This window comes from Porcisia hertigi, chromosome 15, assembly GCF_017918235.1.
Source record: "Porcisia hertigi strain C119 chromosome 15, whole genome shotgun sequence".
Lineage (NCBI taxonomy): Eukaryota > Euglenozoa > Kinetoplastea > Trypanosomatida > Trypanosomatidae > Porcisia > Porcisia hertigi.
The window spans coordinates 549,365-572,876 of NC_090574.1; the positions used below are offsets into that span (position 1 = coordinate 549,365).

The 23,512-nt window shown below is 57.7% G+C and overlaps 8 protein-coding genes across 8 annotated transcripts; all 8 read right to left on the reverse strand.

The window, feature by feature from the left end:
* Positions 1 to 1,215: 1,215 nt before the first annotated feature.
* JKF63_06162 (uncharacterized protein) lies at positions 1,216 to 5,469 on the reverse strand (the record flags this gene model as incomplete). Its single annotated transcript, XM_067902113.1, has 1 exon — positions 1,216 to 5,469. One exon carries the CDS (start codon positions 5,467 to 5,469, stop codon positions 1,216 to 1,218), a length of 4,254 nt encoding a protein of 1,417 aa, XP_067758460.1.
* Positions 5,470 to 8,667: 3,198 nt separating this feature from the next.
* Positions 8,668 to 9,990, reverse strand: JKF63_06163 (uncharacterized protein; the record flags this gene model as incomplete). The annotated part of the gene is made up of 1 exon (XM_067902114.1): positions 8,668 to 9,990. One exon carries the CDS (start codon positions 9,988 to 9,990, stop codon positions 8,668 to 8,670), a length of 1,323 nt encoding a protein of 440 aa, XP_067758461.1.
* Positions 9,991 to 10,730: 740 nt separating this feature from the next.
* On the reverse strand, positions 10,731 to 11,822 carry JKF63_06164 (uncharacterized protein; the record flags this gene model as incomplete). Its single annotated transcript, XM_067902115.1, has 1 exon — positions 10,731 to 11,822. The coding sequence occupies one exon, from the start codon at positions 11,820 to 11,822 to the stop codon at positions 10,731 to 10,733; it is 1,092 nt and encodes a 363-aa protein (XP_067758462.1).
* Positions 11,823 to 13,289: 1,467 nt separating this feature from the next.
* Positions 13,290 to 14,219, reverse strand: JKF63_06165 (uncharacterized protein; the record flags this gene model as incomplete). Its single annotated transcript, XM_067902116.1, has 1 exon — positions 13,290 to 14,219. The coding sequence occupies one exon, from the start codon at positions 14,217 to 14,219 to the stop codon at positions 13,290 to 13,292; it is 930 nt and encodes a 309-aa protein (XP_067758463.1).
* An 805-nt stretch (positions 14,220 to 15,024) lies between these two features.
* On the reverse strand, positions 15,025 to 17,142 carry JKF63_06166 (uncharacterized protein; the record flags this gene model as incomplete). Its single annotated transcript, XM_067902117.1, has 1 exon — positions 15,025 to 17,142. One exon carries the CDS (start codon positions 17,140 to 17,142, stop codon positions 15,025 to 15,027), a length of 2,118 nt encoding a protein of 705 aa, XP_067758464.1.
* A 594-nt stretch (positions 17,143 to 17,736) lies between these two features.
* On the reverse strand, positions 17,737 to 18,681 carry JKF63_06167 (uncharacterized protein; the record flags this gene model as incomplete). The annotated part of the gene is made up of 1 exon (XM_067902118.1): positions 17,737 to 18,681. One exon carries the CDS (start codon positions 18,679 to 18,681, stop codon positions 17,737 to 17,739), a length of 945 nt encoding a protein of 314 aa, XP_067758465.1.
* A 549-nt stretch (positions 18,682 to 19,230) lies between these two features.
* On the reverse strand, positions 19,231 to 20,448 carry JKF63_06168 (uncharacterized protein; the record flags this gene model as incomplete). Its single annotated transcript, XM_067902119.1, has 1 exon — positions 19,231 to 20,448. One exon carries the CDS (start codon positions 20,446 to 20,448, stop codon positions 19,231 to 19,233), a length of 1,218 nt encoding a protein of 405 aa, XP_067758466.1.
* A 1,698-nt stretch (positions 20,449 to 22,146) lies between these two features.
* JKF63_06169 (uncharacterized protein) lies at positions 22,147 to 23,493 on the reverse strand (the record flags this gene model as incomplete). Its single annotated transcript, XM_067902120.1, has 1 exon — positions 22,147 to 23,493. One exon carries the CDS (start codon positions 23,491 to 23,493, stop codon positions 22,147 to 22,149), a length of 1,347 nt encoding a protein of 448 aa, XP_067758467.1.
* Positions 23,494 to 23,512: the final 19 nt, after the last annotated feature.

Consider the following 23,512-nt stretch of genomic DNA (forward strand, 5'->3'; position numbering starts at 1 on the left):
CAGATTTTTTTTTTTTTTGGGGGGGGGGGGGGGGGGGAGCCGTCCTTGTTGCAAGAAGACGTGCAGGCGCCTCCAGGCAGCGGCAGCAAATGGTAAAGCCAAGACGAGAAACAAAAAAAAAGAAGGCGATTCCGCACCGGATCCACCGCAGCGCGAAGCTCCGATTTGTGGCGGATACGTTTTACTTCACAAGGAGGTACGTTTGGGATGTGTACAGCAAAAGCTGTCAAGGAGCGAGGAAAGGGAGGGGGAGGGGAGAGAAGAGTTTTGCAGATACACATGCGTGTCTGTTCAAAAATAACCGTTTGTGTGCGCGCTCAAGCTCAGTTGGACACACAGACAGAGAAGGAAAAATTTGCGTAGCATGAAGTCATCACGATGTCAGCCGATACACCGTGACGCGCGCCCATGTTGACAGCTAAGTGTATGAGCCGGTGGCACACAGCCACCATCGCACGGATAGTCGGACGCGTGTGCACCCCGCGCCCTGCCCACCACCTCGCGTATATAATACTGGAGAGAGACCCGGAAGAGACGAGGACCGTTGGTGCGACAGTGTAGCCACCAACAACGCCGCCACCTCTCTCTCTCTCTGTGCCGTACGCAGGTGCACCAACTCTCATCCACTGGAAAACCTCGACGTGCGATAGTCGTCTGTATTCCTTTCGAAGATAGGCAATACCGAGACACGCTGGTGGGTGAGACACAGGCATGTGCATTATCAGCGACATGTGCATTGAGGCCCATCAGCTTTTCGCCTCCCCCCCCCTCTCTCTGTGTGTGTGTGACCGCATTCGTCGATACGTTTGTGACTGGTGTATACCCACCCACCCCCCCCTCCTCCTCCCTGCTCCGGCGCAGGCAAGATGATTCCTCTTCAGTGTCCAATGATACATCTCGCAAATTTCGAAGGGGGAGAGGATGCGTCATACGCGTGCACGCGCCTTGAGAGGTGGAGAACAATCAAACAAACCGGTGAACGAAAGTAGATACCCAAAACGGAAAGCAAAACAGGCACCACCACCACCACGACCAAATATTTGAGCGAGAGTCACGGGATTGGGGGAGGGGGGAAGCGGAGGAAGGGGGGACACGTGCAGCCCCACGTACAAAAAAGAAACAGAGCCCAGCAAAAAAAAAAAAGCTGCGCAAAGCGCGAAGACCTCACTGGCCCTTCCACGCACCCTATAGAGAAAAAAACTCGTCCCCGCTGCATCACCCACCTTTACCTCCGCCGCCACCAGACGTGCGAGTGGTGTAGCGACTACCGCCACCGCCACTGCCCCGACGTGAGTCCTCACGTGATATGCCGCTGTCACCATGGCCGCCCCCTCGATGAGGTGTGACACCGTTGCCGCGCCACCCACCGCCACGACCACTTCCCCGCCCACCACGTGTATTGATGTGCTGCCGGTCGTAGCGACCGCCACTGATGTGGCGACCACCTTCGTGGCTACCAGCGTAATTAGATGTCGGTGCCGGCGCCATCAACCCCATGGGCTGCTGCGGCTGCGGCTGCGGCTGCTGCGGCGGCGATGATACATCCTTGCTGCCGCCCGCATTGGAATGCTGCTCACTGCCGCGCTCACCTTGACTGCGCCGACGATTTTTGTAAGAGTTGCGATACAGTCGCTTGCTGTTGTCCTCGCCGCCGCGTGTCACCTGGAAAGAACTGTTGCTCTGGCTGTCCCGCCGTGGTGACAGCTGCCGCTGCGAGTGGCGGCTGCTGTTTTGTTCGCTGTCGGCCTCACAGCGCGGCAGGCCGCTGTCGCGTGGATGAAACTCCGCGAAGCTGCTGGCGTTAGAACTCTGCAGACCGTCCACCGACCCCGCTCCCCCACCTGCAGCAACACCGCCGTTCACGTTGCCGCCGTCATGGCCGCTCACACCCATTGCGCCGTTCCCGGAGCGCACAGACAATCTACCGCTAAGCACGGCATCGTCTGTGCTGCAGCGATCCATAATACGCGGATACTCGGCGCTCGGCGGCGCCATAAGCGCTCCACCGCCCTCCTGGGTAGGCTTGCTGATGGCACCGTCGCGCTCCGCCTCGTAAAACCTATCGGCCCGCTCTATGGTCTCCTCGGAGACGATGTGCATGTACACAAACTTGCGCAGGACCCGAGCCGCAGCCGACATCGTCATAGGACGAGGCGTGTAGCGAAGAATCTCATAGACCTCAGCCACAAGGGCGATCTCGCGTTCCGCACGCACCACACCATCGACAGTGATCTGGAGGAGGTCCATGTTGTCCTCGACGAAGGCATCACCGCTAGAGGACAACTCCGCAATGAGAAGCGCGCTAAGCACCTCCGCGGGGAACGTCGAGTCGCGGCTTGTGACCCGCGGCGATGTGCGCAACTCCTCGAAGATGACCTCGCGGGACGGCGAGCCGGTGCGGAAGGCATGATAGATCCGAAGCTCGAGAGAGTTCTGCCGCACATCGCTGAAGCTGATGACGTTATCGAGAAGCTCCTGCGCCACGCTGGGACCGCCGCGCATCAGAAGGCTGTGGAGCACGAGCAACGGGCGGTACCTCACGAAATTCTGCGCCTCTGAAGACGCCTGCCAGGGCAACTTCTCCGGGGCGACAAGTACCTGTGCCATGTACTTCCCCACTTCTGAGAGGTAGTTGCGCACAGCCGGCGGCGCCGTGTACACGAGTAGTTCGAGACCCTCGTTCAGCAGCTCCTCGTCGTAGATGACGCGCGCGTGGTCGGAGAGGACGAGCTGAGCCCAAAACTGGAAGATGCGGAGGTCCTCATAGAGCTTACTTGAGATGGCGCGCTGTAGGGCTTCCATCGCGACTCCATGCAACTGTTCGCGACACGCCGCCACCGTCTCCGCAATCTCATCACTGCCCGCGTTGGTGTGTGCCGTCAGATGCGTCACGCATGCAATCAGGACAGAGCCGGTCCGCTTGCGTGTCTTCTCTTCCTTCACCACAGAGATGCAGCGATTTAGCCACGCAGCGAGAGCCGGCAGCACATTGCCGTAGGTGTCAAAGAGTTGAATGGCCACCTCCTCAGCACTGCATTGGTCACTCGAAAAAGCCGCCATCAGCTTCGCGATCGCCTCCGGGCGCACCTGCTGGAGGGCTGCCCGCGATGCTAGGGTGAGAATGGGGCGGTTGATGACGCTCGTAACAGGTGACTGGGAGGGGGGCATGCAATTGATCGATCCAGCCGAGTCACTCAGACTCATGCTGCCGACCTGTTTGCTGCGGGGCGCTGGTAGAGGCTGCCCGCCCACCATCACTGAGCTCATGAGCAGCGGCCGGCTCGCGTCAGCAGTACCGAGTACTCCTGGCACAGCGGCAGCCGGCGATTGGGCAGGGCACGCTAAGGCGAGCACCCCCTGCTCAGCACAATCGAAAGGGGGCGGTGACTGTGTCAGCTGAGGCGTGATATGAAGCGTCATACTCGGTGGCGAGGCCGGATCGTCAGGAAGCATGGCACGCAGGTCATCAACTGTCGACATGAGCACGAACCGGCAGCGACTGACGGTGTAGTGCTTCATCCAGTAATCCAGCTGACTTAGCAGCTGCGGAAGCATACGCCGCCCCTCCCCGGACTGCACAAAATATCGCTCCTTGACTGTCTTTACGGCCGTGATGATCTCGTCCACCTGTGACTCAGTCGGTGTGTACGACGGAGGCACGACGAACTCGCCAAACTCCGAGCCGAGGCAGCAAATGCGGAAAATCACGGAAATGACGGAGGCGGCGACGACATCGCGCAGGAACAGCTCACACACAAATCGAACGTTGCCGCACATACGGTCGCGACGCTCCTTCTCCGTCTCGCCGCCAACCGCCTGGGCACTCTCCATGGCAGCCGTCAGCCTCGAAGACACATCGTCCGTCGCTGTCAGCGTCGACGTCGCCGTCGAGCTGAGTGGGTCCGTCTCCTCGGCTCGGATGCTCTGCACGAATTCTGCCTGGCACCGTTTTAACAGGGCCATTCGCAGCCGATACTCGAGGCTCTGCGTCTTATCGCCGACAATGTGCTGCCCCTGCGGCACTTTGCAGAGGGCCACGATGAGGTCAGCGTAGCTGTGGCTGAAGTGCTGCTCACGCACCGCCTTGGTGAAAAAGGCGTCCACGATTTTTGTCAGCTGTTCCGCATTGGCTTCAGGGATGGGCAGACGCAGCAGTTCGTTCTTGACCTCTCGAAACTTGACCGGATCAGTGGTCACCTTGTTCAGAACCGCCACCACCAGATGATGTATCTTCTTCTTTTCAACCTCGCCAAAGAGACCACGGCGGCGCAGCGACCCCTGTGAGAGCGAAATGGGGGCCTCCTGGCGGCCCTCCCAGACATCGCTGAGTGCCTCCAGGGCATTCGACTTCCGCACTGGGACGCTGGCGCCGGTGCGCAAAGAAGCGGAAGTGCCGAACCCCCCACCGTCCCGAGCGGGCAGGTCAACCAGCGTGCTCGTCCCACTCCTCGAGGCTCCGAGGGTGCTGCTAGCCAAGCCATTCTTCTTCCCTTTTTTCGCAGCAGCGCTCGTAGCGTTTGGCATTGGGCTTATGCCACCCATCCACAGCGGCATGAGCTTGTCCGCTCGACCGTTGAACTCGTGCAGGAAGCGCTGCACGCCGGACGGAACGTGTGCGGTCTCCTGACGATACGCCATCATCCATTCGGCTATGTGGGCCGCATCGAAGGCCATCATCTCACACGTGGCCCGAAGTTGCGTCAACTTTACTGAGGGCTCATCTTCCGGTGCTGTGCTCTCGGCCGCACTTGGCTCCACCGCCACCTCAGCCTCCTCGTCCCTGCCCAGATCGTCCGGCAAGGCAGCGGTGTCTTGTTCATCAAACCCCGCCTTCTCAGCGGCATCGGGAGGCCTCTGAGCCTCCTCGGTCACCTCATCGGCCCCCTCCAACTTTACTGCAACCGCCTCCTGCACAGTCTCCGCGCCGACCCTGTCGGCGCTGTTCACTACATCAGAAACGGCACCACCATCCGTGGTCGTGGCATCCGTCTCCATCTGAGCGGCAGCGACGATGATGAGGTTGGATGACGGTGCCCCACCGGCAACACAGTCAAGCGAGGACTTTGTTCGACCTTCCGCGCTGTCATGAGCCATGGTATCGGGTCCGTCCGCTGCAGTTAGTACTGTCGCATCCTCCGGTGCGTCTGTCTCTGGATTTTCTGCAACCACTCCTTCAGCTTCTACGAGGGCGGTGGTGGCGGCGGCAGCAGGAAGAGCCGCATGGCTCTCATCGGGGGCCTCGTGAATAGCCTCCTCCCTGGCTGGTGGCGCCTCGACGTTCTGGTCCTCCGCTACCTGCTTCTCCGCTGCTTCTGCAGGGGGCGACTCCACTGCTTCAGTGGGGACAGCAGTGGCTACCGCCGCCGCAGCGGTCATGCCTTCTGCTGGTCGCTCAGCGAGTGAATCGGGTACGGCGGCCTTTGCCTCCCCCGTCGCAGGTGTGGGGCTGGTGTATGGAAACGCTCGCATGCCGTCTTCGTAGCTGGTGAGGCGCTCTCGAGGACCGAACAGAATGTCGTGCAATGTAGACGGGAAGGCGTAGAAAGAAGTTGGGCTGCGGTGTGATCCTTCTCTGCCCCTCGGCGCTGAAGTACACCGCCGAGCTGGCGGCCAGGCACCACAGACGGAATGCCTCATTCCCTTGTTTAAATATTTGTGGTTAGGATATCCGTGTGCGAGGTGTGGGGAGGAGAAGTCTATGTAATGTGCGTATCTGTATGTGTAGAAGAGGAAGAACAAGTCAAGGAAGAAGCACAATGATTCAAGTGGGAGAGGAGGAGGGGGGGAGGGAGGGGGAGGAGGAGGAGGAGGAGGAGTGAAGAGGAAGTATAATATGCAGCGCTGATACAGCGATCCACCAACAAACAAACGGTTCTTGTGAAGTTCGAATAACCGATTCAGCTGTGCACGTACTCCCCATCCACCACCACCACCACCACCACACACACACACACACACACGGGCGGACAGGCAGAGTAAGTAAAAAAAAAAAAACGAGGCTGGAGAACAGGATAAAGAGGGAAGAGAAATGTATCAAAACACAGCACCAGAGAGAAAATGTGTGATGTCTCTTCGTGTCTGTCTGTCTCTGTCTCTCTGTACGCTGATCTGCAAGTGCACCGGATACTGGGCAATGTTGGGCGCTGCTCAATCTGCGCAGGTGTGCATGTGGGGGAGGTGTCAAGAAGATATGCACCGGGGCAAAAAAAAGGTCTCGGGGTTGCGGAAGGGGAGAATGGGGTAGGGAGAGGGAGGGGGGGGAGGGAGACGTGCAGCTAATCAACACAACGCCTGGAAAGGCAGGATTAAAAAAAACTGAACTGAAAACAAAGGGAGAGAGGACAAGGGGGTGGTGGTGGGGGTGGTGGGTGTTGCAGAATAAAAAAGAAAAGAGTATGGTACGTCCCAGCGAGACAATGACACCGTTAACGCCCCCCTCACCTTCCCTCGCCCTGCACGCCTTTCGCACCAATCAGAGACACCGAGAGTAACAGCAGTGATTGCAGAACGTCAAACGTGCAATAGACCTAGAGAAAAAAAAAGAGGGGAGAGAAATGGAGAGAGAGAGGGGGGGGGAAGCCGATGGAAAATAAATAAATATATACTCACGCGCACTCCGACACACACGTGTGCAGATCGATCCGTTTGTGTTTGTGTGAAAAGGCCCAAAGGATTGTGGGTGAAGGCAGAAAGACACACGACAACTCTTTTGTTTTCCCCCACGCCCTCCTTTCTCGCGTCCAAATGGCAGAAACGAGCCAAGAAGGGGGAGCCCCACTCGATCACATGCACAGGTCAGAGCTGGATAAAAACAAGCAAGCAAATAGCAGCGGGCGACAAAAAAAAAAAGAGGCGAAGAATAGGAGGGGAGAGAGAGCGAAAGGAAGCGCAACAGAAGGCAGAAGGCAGAAGGAGGGACAGTGAGAGAGAGCGAGAGGGGGGTAAAAACAGTTATAATAGTGGCAATGATAAAGGACGTCCCTGAAGACGACTACGTGGGGCACGGGAACCGCAAAAAACAAAAACACGCAAAGCGGGGAATGGAGAGGCGGGGAGGGGCAAAGCAAGAGGCAAGAGAGAACACAGATGAAAAAGAGAAGTCAAAATATGTAGCCCGAGTCTCTTTCAAGAGAATCATAGAAGATGATATTTGGTCGAGTGCAGAGGATGAAGGATGAAAGAAAAAGATGGGGGGATGATGGAGCGTGTTCCTCGTCTTTTTTTTTTGCCCTGACGACCTCTCCCTCCCCCCCAATGAAGCTCGACCGCGTCTGCGCGTAAGACGTAACAAAAAAAATCTGGTGGGCGCCAAGAACGAATGGGTACGTCGGGGAGAGGAGAGGTGTACGTTTGCGACTTATGAATCTTTGACTTTTCTCTTGAGTTTGTGTCTGTGTTGTGTTGGAGATGGTCTCCCGATGTTTTTCGTTATAAATATATATGATGGCTCAGTTGAGGTGGTGGATAATGGGGAAGAGGAGGGGGGACAGTGGGAACTACTTTTCGTTTTCAAGTGTGTCCCTCTCCCCTCTCACCACCATTGCCGCCGAGCAATGCAGCAGCGACACCATGAAGAAACACACACGCACACACATGCAGAGAGAGAGAGGAGGGCGGAAAGGGGAGAGAAAAGAGAGTGACAAAGGAGGAGGAGATCGGAAAGAAAGGTCAAACGAACACAACGAGAAATCATGACGGGTGAGGTGTAAGGGGGAACAAAGCTGTGTAGCCCCCACCCACCCCCTACACACACACACACACACAGAGATAAACAGCACCGCAATGGTCCTAATGAATATCGTCTCATACAACTGATTTATCGCTTTGTGCAGAAGAAGGGTGTGAGTGTATGCGTGTGTGTATGACAGGAGGGGGGAGAGAGAGAGGAGGGTGGACAACAGAGAAGAGTTGCCCCCCCCCCCTCTTTCCCCCACGTTCCCCCTGAGCCTCTCCTTTGTCTTGGCATATAAGGAGGGCCGGACGAGGCAGGCAGCCTGTGGAGCGGATGTGACACCCCCAACAGTATTTGTGATTTTGCACCAGGTGTAATAACGGCTTTGTTTCTCTCCTCCTTTCGCTTTCGAATGAGACACCTTATCCTGTGGAAGCACACGTGTGTGAGATTTATGCTGGTGATAACCACACAAGGCCCCTCGTCCTCCGCGACGATGATGTTGAAGAGGACATCCTTTGAGGTGATCGTGAGAGCAGGCGCTTACGTCTGCACCATAGACACACACACACACACACACAGACAGACAGTCGTGTCAGAATTACCGTGAGTCAGAATGCCGCTTCACTAGGAGGGGGGAAAGAGGAAGAGCAACAGAACCCGGGGATAGCGCCCCAAAGAAGAGGTACACCCCCCTGTACATGAGAAGTGGTATTGGTGCGCGTGGGAGAGGGCGAGTGTGTGGGAGGGGGGGGGGAAGAGAACAAAAACGTTCATATTTATACATACAACGAATATTTTTGGTGGCAAAGAGCTCATTCCACCTCCACCTCCACCTCCACACACACACACACACACACACACACACGTGAAAAAAAAAGGGTGATGAAACCACGAAAGAGGAGGACAGCTTAAACACTGACACAGACGTTTGAGTCACCGCCTTCTCGCCGCTCTCGTCGTCTCTGTGCGTGCCCACTCTTTGACACGAGAGTCTAGAAGCATCCACGCACTACAGCCATAGACCCCACCTCATCATAGTCAGCCTTAGTCACCCACAAAGCCTGCGCCGCCGGCAGCGATGCCCAAATCGAGCCGCCAACAAAGGCGGCGTCACGCCGCTCAACATCTGCATACACGCGAGCGGCACCGACGCTATGGAGGCTGTTGGCGTTGACCAGAGAGGTCTGCACATCAGACTCGACGCGCTGCGTCAACCCGCGCAATAGCGAAGCACCGCCGCTGACGACGATATGGGAGGCGAACGTGTTCAGCAAATCGCTGTCGCAGCGCCGCATGGAATCCACGACTAGCTCAGGAATGGCCACTGGCGTATGTGTGGTACGCAGCAGCACCTCGTCCACCACAGAGGACTGGTCGTGCGGCTTCTGCAACGTTGGTGAGAGCGACGGTTGAAAGTAACACTCGCCGGGGATAAACCGAGCCGCGCCGCTGATGGGCAGGGCGGTGCCGTCGGGGAGCACACACTCCTCCCGGTACCGATCCTCCTCGTCGTGCGAGCCTCTCGACGATGAGCAACCAGTAGCACTGCCCGCCATGGTGCTTACACAGCTGCACTGAGAAAAGAGCTGCGCGTCGTCGGCCACGGTGCAGTGGCGCTCCTTGATGTACTCCCACATGCTTTCTCGCTGCATTGGTGTCATGCTGTCCAGCACTGACACATGCGTGCTTGCCACAGGAGACATGAGAGAGGTGAAGTGTTGGGTGAGGTCCGCCCCGCCAATATCAAGGCAGTGCGTCGCGTGAAAAAGAGCAAGCCCTTGGAACACCGGTACCACATGGCTCTGATTGTGACCCAGCTCGACTGACACACCAGTGCACAATCCGGACGCGTAGAGGGAGAGCACCGGGCTCAAGGCAAAGCTAGTAGAGACCACATGATGGGTCTCAAAAAGAAGTTCCGCTATCTTCTGTCGCTGATGCAACGGCACGAGCGCCTTCTCCGTCATCAGTAATGGGGTGTTGTGCTCCACGTTCTCGAGGTCTAGTATCCGAGCGACGCGGCTCAGGAGCTCCTCGTACCCCTCCCAGTCCGCGATGACGCCATTCTCCAGCACCGTCGTCGCGGCGTCAGGGTCAGAGACGTGATCTAGCACATCACAGGCGTCCGAAAAGGTTGCCTTGCCCTTCACGAGACACGTGCGCTGTCGCATGCGCGGCGCTGTGTCACCAGCAAACCCGAGCCGCGTCGTGTGGCCACCCATGTCCAGCACCGCGGCGTTCGTGTGGACCACGCTTCCCTCATCAGGGAGCGGTACATTGCGTAGCACCTTGAAAGTGTTGAGGGGGATGTTCATGATGACTGCTATGGCGAGTGCTGATTGGATGTGTATATATGCGTGAATACATAAATAAATAAATATATATATATATGTGTGTGTGTGTGTGCAACTCTCTAAATACTCGGACGTAGGTTACCTCGCCGGTTAGCGTACATGTGCGTGGGTGTGTAGGCCTTGGCGGTGTGGAGGAGAGAGGAAAGCAAGTGCAACTGACGGGGCCGGTAGACCACTGCAGCAACAGCTGAAGATACAGCGAAGGATGAAGAGAGGGAGACTGGCGATTCGAAGGGAGGGCATGCCCAGCAACACACGTGCGAGTGGGGGGGGGGTGCATGACGCGCTGTCCCAGGAAGAGTGTGGGTGTGGGTGTGTGTGTGTGTGTGTGTGTGTGTACATTATACATATATGACCTTTAACTTGTCATATTCGATTGGTTTCTCCGACGCAAAGAAAAAAGCTGAACGTGAGGTTAAGAGAGAAAAGGAAGCATGCGAGCCGTGATGGGCGCACGCACAGACACGCACGGACACGATAGACATTTTGACATAGTGGTGGTGGTGGGTGTCGGGTGATGAAAAAAAAAATTGATGTTGGTGAGACTGGGATGAAATACTGCACATCGGAAATGCATCACAGGAGGGGGGGAGGGGAGAGGGGAGGGGAGGGGAGAGGCGGATCGACCCCACCTCGCTTCTTGTTTTTTTTTTGCAGAGGCCTCACTTCGATGTGTATCCCTCCCCGCTATCGGGGCAATTTCACGCTAACTGGCTTCGCCGTGTCACCAGCGGGTCGGCAAGACTCTGGCCTGCCTTGTCAAAGTGGACATAAGTCCTCTGTACTGTGGTCTTCATTATGACGGGCCTGTTGAGAGGCGGTAGCGGCTCCACATAAGGGTGCTCGCGCTGCATGTGACTGTAGTTAAACGACTTGGAAGAAATGCCCAGCTCGAGATTGAGGGCATCCTTCACGTAGCGAGGGCCATCGAACGCCAGCGGGTCGCCACCAGGGCCCCACTCACGCGCCGTCTCGTCAAGAGTTGGACGCGTCACGTCATCGGCAGCCCACGACTGCAACACGTGCGTGACGAAGGCCTCATCTGTCGCAAACTCTGGGCTAACCCCGGCGTAGAAAGCGAGGAACTCGGCATACGAGATATAGGCAGCCGTCTCGCCAGATTCACCCTTGACACCCTCAGCCGTAGTCTTGACTCTTTCCGTCCAACCAACCCGTCGACTTCTCAGTGAGGCCAGGTAGGCCTCTTTGAGGCGCCCATGCGTTTCCTTCGCGCCACCAAAAGTTGATGCAAGGACACCCTTCAAAGACAAAGCAGGCTCTGTGAGCATCGCACTCTGGGCAGCGCAGTCTGTTGGAGATCCCGCGTCGCTCGCCGCAGCGCACGCTCTCTCGGCCTCCACCGCCGCGTACGTGGAGAGGAGAACCTTACGCGAGACCTCCCCACCCGCGCCGCCGCGCTCTTGGAGCGATGACCACGCCTTCTTCACGGCACGGAGCCGGCGCTCATTGAGTCCGGTGAGGTGCCGCGTGAAGGTGTTGGCGCTAATGTGACCGGTGCCATGGTCGTCGAAGGACCGGCACAGGTACGCCGCCTCAAATGGCGTGAGCTCAACGTCGTGGTCCTCCAGAAAGCGTGTGAACTGTGCGTAGGTCAGCCCAGCATCAGTGCACACCGTTTGGCTCTGCACATCAACGGCAGCGGCATGGCGTGCGTTGAAGTCGTCGAGGACGTTGACTAAGCCACCGGCCCCACCGTGGCACAGGAGTGTGTGCTTCACACGCCACTTAAAGACGGCATCTTCGCGTATGTTGTTGTTGTTCAGCAACGCCATCTTTTCTTTTCGACCTCTCTTTGGGGGAAGAGAGTGGAGTGGGGGGGGGGGGTACTTATGAGAAGCGAGAGAGATGAAAAAAAAAACGGGCAGGAAAACAAGGAAGGGGGCTGAACTACTCAATTGTGAATGTAGACCACAACGTATGCCTGTGCGCGTGCGGTCAGGCACACTTTCACGGCCTGATGAGGTGAGTAGCAGCGGGCGATAGAGGAGGAGGAATAGGAAGAAAGGCAATGGAGGAAGGAAGTGAGTTACAAGGTACATGAGTAAGGCCATCGAAGGGAGATACGTTGGCCGCGTGGAGAAGGGTGGGAGGATACTCAAAGCGTGACCTGCAGATGATTCTTGGGAGCACCTCCAAATGCGTAGGACGGGTTTAAAAGCAGCGTTTTTTTTTCTCTCTCTCTCTCGACGTCTTTCAGGGGAAACAAGGATGCCTCCGTGAAAATCTATTTCTCTCAAAGCCGTTCGCCATGGCAGCAGTCGCGACAGCTGTCGGTTGGGGGCCCGTCATGACTCCCGCACACGAGCAAGTGGGAAAAATGTAAAAGCAGCGCAGCGCACACCACGTGAAGAACACATCGGCACTGGTCGAGGTGTGCTCTCCTCAATACAGGCACCTAGGCATGCACAGGGAGGGAAAGAGAGAGGGAGGGGGGAGGGGGGGCGGGGGAAAGCCAGCAGCCAGGCAACTATACAGTCGGTACACGCGGTCAGTGTGCGATGCGTACTCCTGTCGGCGGTCGAGAGAGGAGCAGTCAATGAAAAATGAAGTCTCTAAGCGCTGCGCGAAGCGGTTGTCGTGGAATCGCTGTTGACAGGCACCTTGCCCCAGGATGCTCGCTCGTCGGCGTTAGACATGCCTGCAATGCCGCCGTGCAGTGTCTTGACAGCTCCCAGGGTGGAGGTGGCAGCACTGCACAAAGGCTTCTAGGACGTCTAGCAGACACACCGAGACGTGGCCGACGTCTCCGCAGATCACCATCACGCGTCCACTTGATGCGCCGCTCCCTCCCCCCGCCCGCCCGCCCGTCAAGAACCGTGCCAATGTTATCCTGAAGCTGATCAGTTTACAGCAATGCCGACGCAATCCTCTACGACACACATTTGGTGTTGTCGGGGGATGGCAGACGAAAGCAGTAACCGATAGGCAGTGGGGCAACTCACCGACTATAAACTTCGAGCAGCGAGCATCAGCGGAGCAACGTCGTCAGGGACCAAGACGAGGTTCTTCTTGGGCCATTCGAGGGATGTCGTCACCTCCAGTCTGTCACTGATCAGGAGGTAAGCTGCCAAATTGGATGCAAGGACACGGGCCCCGGGGTGCTGCACATCCCCAAACCCACCTCCTTCCACACAGTCCTCCCTACCGGAGAGCCTGTAAAAGACGTGGCGGCGGTGTCATCCCTCCCCCCCTCCCCACCACCACCACCACCAAATCGAATCTCAAACAGTTGTGGTGCTTCATTGCCCATCGGCGCTGCCGCTGCTGCTGTCGCACTCGAAGTCGTCAGTGTAATCAGTGGAGGTGCTATCGCCACCACCACCACCATCTGTCCCCTGGTACTGCACTTCAGGCGCTGCAACGTCATTCTTGGACCCGTCATCGTCCTCATGACGCAGCCAGGCAGGCTCGACTTTCTGGACACCGCGACCTGATTTAGGCGTACTGCTGCGCCCGTTGTCACCGCTGGTGCTTACCAAAGAAAGCTCGAGAGCGCTAAGAGCGGCGAGCATTGCACTCTTACTTGATTTCTTCCGCGAGGCGGACAACGCGAGAAGAGCCGTCATTGCAGCGCTCCTCGGTGGCGGGGAAGCGGCGCTCATGATTCCCAGCCCGCCACCTTCACGCATATGTGTTCGACTCTTTTTTTTCTCCTTCGTCGATGATGGCTGCACCGTCAGCGTTGACGCTGGAGGAGTGAAGGATGACTCGGTGATAAGTGCCAACTGCGCCTCCACGCCGCTGTGAAAGATGTGAGCCAGCTCGTCTACACTAGATTCAGCAGCACCAGCTGCACCCCTTGGCGGCGATGACGGTGCGGTAGTGAGGATCAGATCCCCCTGATTGACCGCTGCCGATGTATCGACCTCCTCGTCCAGACGTTGGAACGTGTGTAGACCCGCCTCAGCCTGGTGAACAAGATGCACTACCGTCTCATGCGACGCGATCAACTGGTCAGTCGCCAGCAACCTCTGAGTGTCGCGCAGCAGCGCCTCCCTCGCTGCTTTGCGCGCGCGCAGCAGACAGACGTGAGCCTCCTGTGCCTCGACTGCCTGCCGCAAAGCCTCAACGGTTCCGGTGGCCGTGGCGTCGACGTCCAGTGGACCGGGCAGCCCTGGCGACAGGGGCGTCGAGCTGCTGTCGCCCTGTGAGGAAGACGCCGACACCATTACCTGTGTATTTTGACCCTGCAACTACGGCTGAAGAGGCAAGGCTTCGCTTGCCCTTTTATGGTTGTGTGCACGGTGCGCCTTCACTGGTCCCCTACGAGAGGAGGGTACGCTAGAGATGTGTTGGAAGAGTAAGTGTGTGTGCGTGTGTGTTCTTAGGATACAGATTCACCACCATAATACACAGGCCACTGGAACACCAGAGCCACACCGCCCTCACCAAACGAGTGGCCCCATTAAAGAAACCACATGAGCTTGAAAGGAGCCGCAGAGGCAAGCAGCCCAAGAGAGGAGGAGACGAGGAGGAAAACTGTGAAAAAAATCGTGTCACAGGGTAGGCGACACGAAAAGGGGGAGCCGCACGCCTCCGTGCATGAGATCGTGATGCGAAGACGCGCACACGCCAAAAAAAAGCGTATGACCAGACACCCCCGCGTCACTCTGGCATATGCACGCGTCTTGTTGAAGTTTTAGCTGCGCGACTATCACGCAGATTTTCTTGACAGAGACCAGAGAACCGTTGTACTCGTCAGAGACTGGCCTGCAGAAAAAAAAAAGAGAGGAGAACGAGAACAGCAGTGATTTCGACCAAGAAAACTTTGACGTTCAGGCTTGTGTGTTTCGGGGAGGGGGAGAGAGAGAGAGCGGAGGAAGAAGAGGGCAGAAAGAGGCGGGGGGTAAACACCCGCTGCCCCCACCCCCTTTCATTCCCTCAGACACACACACACACACACACACACACACACGGAGTCGACATTACACGCTACTGAGGCCATCGAAGTTATCATCAACTTCATAGTCCACCTCAGCGGCTAAAGAGAAGCTCCTGTAGAAGTGAGCGAGTGCGCAGCTGGTGACCTGTGGCGAAGACCACGTCCACCTCGGCTGCCGTCCTGCAGGCCTCCACAAGCGGGGCCCGCGCCACAAAGACTGCTGCCGCGTACATCGGCAGCAGCCACAGCGCGCATGGGGTAGTGGTGTCGTGCGGGGAGGCATGGGCGAGACCAGCTGGTAACGACAGCGGACTGCGGCGGTGCATCTCACGCATATGGTAGGACAGCAGCAGGTCCCAGAAAGAAAGTAGTTCAAACGTGTCGAGGAAGTCTGCAAACCCCGTCAGAATCCACCGCATCGCCAGTGCGAGCGGTGAGTATTGAAGATTTCGTGTTGCGTGCAGGACGGCGGGCAGCGCCAGCCGCTGCACAAGGCTCTCGAAGAGTAGACAGCACTGGAAGAGCTCCGGCGTGGGGCCCTGCAGCCGACTCCACAGCTGCGCTATCATCGCTGTTACGAGTTCGTACTGTTCGCCTGTATCGCTTGTCACGTTGCAGAGGGCGCCCTGCAGAAAAGTGAAGCCTTCCACCGGAACGAAACCGCAGGGTAGGGCCTGCTGATAACTGGAGTCCTTCTCGGTGTCCTGGAGGTAAGTCATGTAGTTCTCGAACTGCCCCTTTGGTCTACCCAACTGCCTCAACGCTGCGGACATCTTCGGATCAGGCAAACTCCGATCCACCACTACCGCCGTCGAGAGCACCTCCACGTCGTCGGTGTAGACAAAAAAACTATCGCTGTCGCCGACATGGATAAACATGTCGTCCAGAGCGAGGCGTTGCAGCAACCGCGCACGGTCCTCCTGCTTCGCCGAGGAGTAGTGGTGATGGAAACGCCGCTTCACCTTATTGAATGCCTCTCGGGAAGAGCATGTGAGGTAGCGGGCGAGATTGTGGCGTAGGTGGTTCGTCATCAGGTTCCCCCCTTGCGACAAGAACATCGGCTTGCCGTCTGTCACTGCCACCGGCAACTGCAACGCACGGGCGTACAGGAAACGACGCACGGAGGGGTGGAGGCCCTCGCGTAGAAGAGCAGCCACCCTTTCCATCTGTTCGCCGACGCGCAGGTAGGCGTCAATCTGTGACTCTGCCAGCTCCAACGTGCTGTCCATGGCCCTGCATAAGGAAGACGTGATAAGCTGATGTGGGTGTAGCTCTGCAAAGTACTCGCGCAGCGCCTCCAGCGGGGGCACGATGCCAGGGAAGCTACTTAGAGCCTGAACGTGATTCCCAAATACTGAAAGGATGCCCAGCTGATCGACGCCCAGAACGCCGGTGTCCCAGGCAGAGGCTGGAAGAACGCCGGCGGACACGACGGCCTGTTGTGAAGCTTTGGAGTTGACGCCGTCCACGAGACAGCGGAACAGCAGCGCGATGGGCGGCAGCCCCACACGGTCCTCTTCCTTGACGGCCTCCGCTTTGATGCCCGCAGCAGTCTTGGTGTGCGACCCGGTGCGCTTCTCAGTTGGAGCTTTGCGCGCCTCGGCAACCTTGAAGTGCTGCGAGACTGCAGCGGCCCAGAGGTGACGCGCGTGCTCCAATACGCGTGACAGCAGCACACAGACTTGTGTGTTCTCAGCAGCCTCGCCAGCGGGGCCATCGTTGGGTCTGGCCGTTGTTTCGACCGCGGCATCTTTGGAGGACTCCACCACGCCCTCAACGGGGGTGGGACCAGAGCGCTGTTTCCTGAGCTCCCAGTCTTCTTCTTCTTGGGCCCGCCGCGCCACCAGCTGCTCTTGCAGCTGCGTCACCACTGTGTTCTGTCGAGAAATAACGCCTTGCAAAGAGCTGATTAGATTGGCGTCCGAGGGAGCAGCCACAGGGGCCATGTTGGACGGCACCGAGAGGTGCCCGTTTACCGTCTCCGCCCACTGTGAGCTAAGAAACCCACTCCACGTGTCCAGTGACGAAAGAGGGGCTCTTGCGACGCCCTCTGTCGAGTTCGCGGGTTCATCGCCAGCGCTTGCAGGCAACGGCCTCTGCTGCTGCTGTTGCTGTGCAGCCGATGCCCGCACAGCGCTGCGTCGAATGGCGGCAGTGTCACGCGACGGGTGAGAGAAACCGGTGTAGGTCAAGGGTGTACTGCGCGACATGGGGAGCTGGAGTACTCCAATGAAGTCGTTAGTCTATTTGTGAATGAGTGTGACTGGGGGGGATGGGGAGTGCGGGAGGGAGGGAAGTGATGCCGCCTCGGCTCTTGGCAATGGACATCAACGTCCCACAACCCCCCGTGGAGAATGTGGACGATATATATATATATATATATGTATATGTACAGTTGGAGGAGGGGGAAAGGGGCCAATAAAGTGGGAGGGGGAGGGGGAGGGGGGGCGTGAGTAGTAGATGGGGTGCCGTGATCTACACAGCAACTGCTGCTCTGTGTATTCGAAATTCACGCGCGCCTGGGGAACAAGGAGGGAGTTCAAGTAGCAGGAATGACGGAGCGCAGAAAGAAAGAGTGGGGGAGAGGGGGGGGCGGGGGGCATGCATAGCCCAGTTGGTTGGGGACAAAAATAAGGAGAGGGTGGCGGGGAAGGGGCGTGGTGCGTCTGCGCCGCCATAAACGAGACGGCATCGTCGCGCGATGCTAAACCTGTGCGCGAGTACGACTGTGTGTGCTGTTGAAAGGGGGAGGGTCAGTGAAGAGGGCATCGAGCGCTGTTATAAAAGCAAACGAGGACGACCCATCAGTGTACCACGCATGGTTCTTCCCCCCACATCAATGGCGACGTAGAGGCCAAGGGAGCCGTCGGCGGCTGCCCCGACGCAGCAGCGTACCAGCGCTTCGCATCTTCTGGTCGGAGCTCGACGATTACGTTGAAGCGAAAAGCCACACTGCCTTTGTTATTTGATGCCCCCGCCTCACTCGCGATACTCGCGGTGCGAGCCGGTGGGTCAAACAGCCCATCCCTATGTGGTGTGGTGACGGCCCAGTCCTGTCGCACACGATGCAGCACACCGGGTAGAGCGCCTCCTGATACAACCCCGAGCATACTCCCTGCCATGACAACGGCTTCCCCGATGTGTGTGGTCACAACGGACTCCCAGTGGGGAAGCGTGGCCGGCATGTTTGCCTCTTCATTCTGAAGAAATGTTGGCAAGGAATCCAAATGGTGTTTGCAGCTCCTCAGCTGATTCGCACGGAGCGTCGCTAACGTGTTGGCTGTACTCACCTCTAGCCCACCCGCCGACCCGAGGAGCAGGGCGGTGCACAGGCCAGGATCAACGTGCGGCCGACATCCAGAGCCGGCCGGGTACCGTAGCACCCGCACCACGGACTTCCGGCCCAAGTTGTTGAGGATCTCTCGGCGAGCGGCGGCGGAGACACCCGGCCCCTCATGCAGCGCCTCCCGCGCGTAGCCTAGAGCGGCCTCATGCAAACCGGCGCAGACCAGTCGCACCTCGGCAGGCAACTGCTGATACACTACGTTGCCCTCATACATAAGGTGCAGCGGAAGTTCTATATGATCGCGACGGTACCCACCCGCACCCCCACGTCGATGAATAAAGGAATAGAGTGGGGTCTTGGCGTCGGACACACCAAAGAGAGTCTCCGCATGCTGCCGCAGCGCCGCGAACGCTCGTTGAACCTCCGCTGGGGTAAAGAGGTTCACGGCCCGCCACCGCTTCATCTGGGGAAACCTTTACGCCAAAAGAAAAAAGACTCGGGGGGAGATGGGCGGAGGTTTCAAGTGAGAAAGCAACACTCAGGTCCTGCCCTGATATCACGGTAGCGATGGGGGCCGTGAGGAGTACAGCCGCAAGATGGGGTATGAAGAGCTGAGCATTAACACTCAATGCTACACGAAATAGCCCGTCCACCCACACCCCTCCCCCCCACACACACACACACTCACTCACTCACTCAAACGCGGAGCCTCCAAATGCTCAGGCGAACACACACCGATCAGCTACAATCTGGACCGGGAAGGAGGAGAGGGGGAGAGAAGGGTAATCGCAGACAAGTGATTAGTGGGGTCGAGGCAGGAGGGAGTTCTTCTTTTCCGTCTACTATTCTGTCTCGGTGACAGGGCGCCGACCGACCCTCTGATCCCCAACGCACACACCCTTGCAGATGCAGGAGAGCAGGGGGAAGGGGAACTGGGCAACAAAATCTTATCATGGCGGGCCAGGAAAAAAAAGAAGCAGAGACTTAACTCTGAGAGAGCCGTGAAAAAAAACTACGAGTCGGATGGGCCAGTGGGGTCAATCGAGTCCATAAGCTTTGTGCTGGAGTTTGTCAAGTACTGGATACGGCAAATCACCTCGTACGTACCGCGCCGCATCTCATGGGCAAGCTTCTCCACGGCGGCAACCTTGTCGCCGCCCGTGAGAATTTGATAGAGGTGGATGAGCACAAGCTGATCCTCCTCGTCAGTGAAAGGCCGCTCCGTCCGAAAGGGTCGCCCGGCCATGTGATAAGTCGCGTCGCCGCAGTACCGACAGGTTCGTCGAACTCGCCCATCTGCGAGCAGCACAGGAATATCGCCAGCAAGCATACTTGTACTGCCGATGCCAGTACACGTGCCGCCAACGCTGGCGACACCGTCGATCAAGGCCAGATTGTCATGACTCCGCCATGGAAAGCGCGCCACCGTGAGATCGGCAAACGGAACGTCGTCAGTCCGGGTGGCACCGTCGCATAAAAACACTTCGCGCTCAAAATCGCACACCCCTTCGGACGCTGTCGTTGTTGGTGGAAGGGGAGCAACGCCTACGTTGGCCGCAGGCCAACTGTCTTCCGCCACACTGTGGAGCACGACGGTGTGGTAGGCGGCGTGTGCGCGATTGAAGAGGGTGTCTCCAGGCAAGCCACGATACTGTAATGCCCAGAGCGACACCCGCGGTGAGAGTGCCGCCAGTTGCACGGCGCTTGCGCGCAATCCCTGATCGTGCACCATGAAGACTATACGAAAATCAAGAGAGGGATTGCGCCGTGCCACAGTCGCCTCAACATCAGCGGCGAGCGCCAACTCCTCTTGAGGATGGCGAGCCGTGACGGTGCGGAAAAACGTCACGGGTATTTCGGGGGCGTCCAACAACGCGTCAAAACGACGCATCTTCACCTGAAAGTGGCTCTGCACGCGTGGGTCATTGAGGTCGAAGTGCGCGAAAGCCGTGTGCTGTCCGCGGAAGAGCACCCACGGCCCCACACACTCAGGTCGGTACGGCGGCGGGCCAGGCGGGTAGAAGCCCTCCGCGAAGCCGTTTTGGATGAAGTGCATCAGCCCATCGAGGGTGACGCGGCTGAAGTCGAATGGGTACGCCTCCTTGCGCAGACCGAGCTTGCCCAACATCAGCGCTGGGCCACACCAGCCTCCTAGCGAGACGTACTTGCGCGGCAACGCCGCGCCATCAAAGAGTGCGGCTTGGCGAACCCACTGACTACCGCCCAACATGCTGGGCCGTGCGCAGCAGGGAAAAAAAAAACTATTGGTTGTTCTCGGTTTGTCGTGTTGAGCGCATACTTGTGTCTGATATAGAAATGGAGATGTGGATGCCGGCAATCGATACACAAAAACAAAGAGCGGGAAAGAGAGATTATCGCCGGCACCACCAGCAGCACCAACGACGTGATTGGTGCGACGATGCGCGTGGGGAGAGAAAACCGAGGGGGGGGGGGGAATTGTGGAACACACAACACAGAGAAAAAGGAGGAGGAGGAGAGGGGTTCAGAAATTGTGACGGTGTGCGCGTGCGAGGTACCCTCACTGGGTGTAGATGAATAAGAGTGCAGGGTCCACCTCGAAAGCCGTCTTGACCTGCAAGACTGTACCCCATGCACAATGATATAGGTGTGGGCCCATACTCCCCATGTGGACCCCCCTCCCCCTCCCCCCAATAGCACTGTACCCGAGCTCGCGCAGCCGCTGCGCCATGAGCAGTCTTGAGTTCCCCCCCCACCTCTCTCCCACACACTAACGCCAGGAGTTGCATCCTCCAGCTACTGCGGGGGTGGGTGGGAAAGAGGGGCAAAAAGAGAGAAAGAGCAGCAGTAGCAGCAGCAACGAGTTTGTCTCCAACAGCGCTGCCGCTCACACACACAGGTGCTCAGTCACGCTGCCCTTCCCTCCTACACACATATATATATATATGTGCATGTGTGTGTGTGTACGTATGCTAATTGCCCTCGAGAGGGGACGTTACGAGAGTCATTCTGACAATATGGCAAAATATTGCATTGGTGTGCGCGAGCGTGTGAGGGTGACAACTGCAGGAGGGGTGAGGAAAACGTGAGGATCCCCCATCCGCCTCCGCCGTCGCCACAGTCTGTCCTCTCGTCCATGATGCCGACTTCATTCACACAGACGCAGTCCCCCCACCCCACCCACCTCCGTCGAAGAGCGTATGCGCACACTCAAATGCGTTGGATGGCGTGCACGCACCCACCACCCGCCATAAATACAAAAATGATGAAGAGAAACCAAAAAAAGAGCTTAGCGAGAGTTACCGTAGAGTTATAGAAGAGGGAGGAAAAAAGGGGGAGTGGGAGGAGAAGTGATGGTTATGGAGAGCGGCGACTGCTACACACCACCCCCCACTGTCAACGCCACTGTCGCGACACCACAGCCCCTCTCATCAAACAGCGAACGTGGGATATCGAGACACAGAACGCGAGATACGCCGAGAGGGAGGAAGAGAAAAAAAAAGAAACCAACGGCCACCTCCATCAGACACGACCAGCATCCACAGCGACCGCTTTTTTTTTCACAGAGACTAACAAATGCAGGCAACCACCTGCAGACGCGGAAAAACTGACACAGAAAGGGGGACACTTCAGCGAGCACGAAGAGTGCGAGAGTGAGGAGAGGGGCATCCTTTGATATCACCTTCATACCGCATATTCACACAAACCCGCGTGCGCGAAGAGGAGGAGGTGGAGGAGGAGGAGGGGGCAGGAAAAGGAGCCCGCTGGTGCGGAAACGGGGAAGCAACGAAACGACTGGCCTATGCAGCGCCGTCACGCTATTCTCATCGCTTTCCGCGAATGGGGGAACAGTGGTGAGTGCATGAGGCTAATTCCCCCACCCCCATCGTATTCCCTCCACCTGTACACGCCGCACAGAAATGACCTCATCTTCAACCGTTCTTCATGTCTAGTAGCCATTGCTGTCCGGGCGCGAGCGCTTAAAGCCCCCACCGTTGCGACCGCCAGAGAAACCGCCACGCTCTTGGTTGAAGCCGCTAGTGTTCATGCGCGGGCGCTTGAATCCGTCGCCGTTGCCAGCGCCGTAGCCACGGCGCTGCTCCATGCTGGCGCCGGCGCCGCGGGCATTGCCGCTCTTTCCATACGTGATGCCCTCCTCAAACGCCTTTAGGCGGTTCTCCACCTTGCTGCGGTACTCCAGAGCCGGTGTGTTGTCGCACTCACCGAAGGAGTCGATGCGAGCGCTCAGCGACGCTTTGGCGGCCAGGACACGGGACATGGTGCCTTTTTGTGCCGGGGCCGCCTTCGCCACCACGGAGGCGTTGTACAGGATGCCGTACTTGGGGGTGGCCTGGCGCTGCTTCAGGGCGCGAAAGAGGGCCTTCTCGGCGCCAAGGATCTGGACCGTCGAAGAGGGGTACTTGGCGAGCGTCAGCAAGGAGCCGGCCTTCTGGATGAGGCGGGCACCAATCTGCTCCCCCACCATCGTCGTCAGGTTCGGAGCGATGGTCTGCATGCGAGAAGATAAGTAAGTAGATAGCTGCTCGCGGTACTTCGAGGCCGAGACGACCTCGTTGCACAAACGCGAGATGTTCTCGATGTCCTCCTCTGCAATCTCTGTGCCCATAGACACCATCGCGGCATCCTTTACCTTCTGCTCCACCTCCTCCTCGAGAAAATCGGAGAAGTCCGTGTCGCGAGCATTGAAGCGCGTTTTCATTGCCAGGACAATCTTGCAGTAGGCCACATTGTCGTTCACAACCTTGCCAAGCTCGGGGAAGTGCCAACCGTACCACTCGCGCGCGCGCATCGCGTACTTGTTGATCTCCTTGTCGAGGTCCTCCAGGAGCGACACCGCCTGCACAACCATCATGTCCACCTTATCGGGTGAAAACTTGAGCTTGTAGCGGTTGAGGTTGTGCGCTAGACCAAGCGCCGTTTGGTTCAGCTGCTCCGCAGAGACATCTTGAAGGAGGCTGTCAATGTTCTCCTTCAGCGCGCGGAAGGTCGGGAGCGTGTCCTCACCGAAAACGCACGGGATGGCGAGTGTCTCCTTGATGGCCTTGGCCAGCTTCGCATCCGCCACTGCCAGCTCCTCAGAAACCTCCTTCTCGAGGTAGTTCTTCTTGAGGAACTTCCGAACCGGTTTCGAGAGCTCACCGTTCACGAGCTGCGCTGTCGTCTCGAGCGCATCAGCGGTGCTCTTGAAGTGAAGCAGCGCCTTCAGTTTGCGCTTCTCGCCGTCCACTTTGAACAGCGCAACCCCAGCGGGGAGCTCCAGCAGTGCGTACACCATCTTTTTTGTTGTTGTTGTT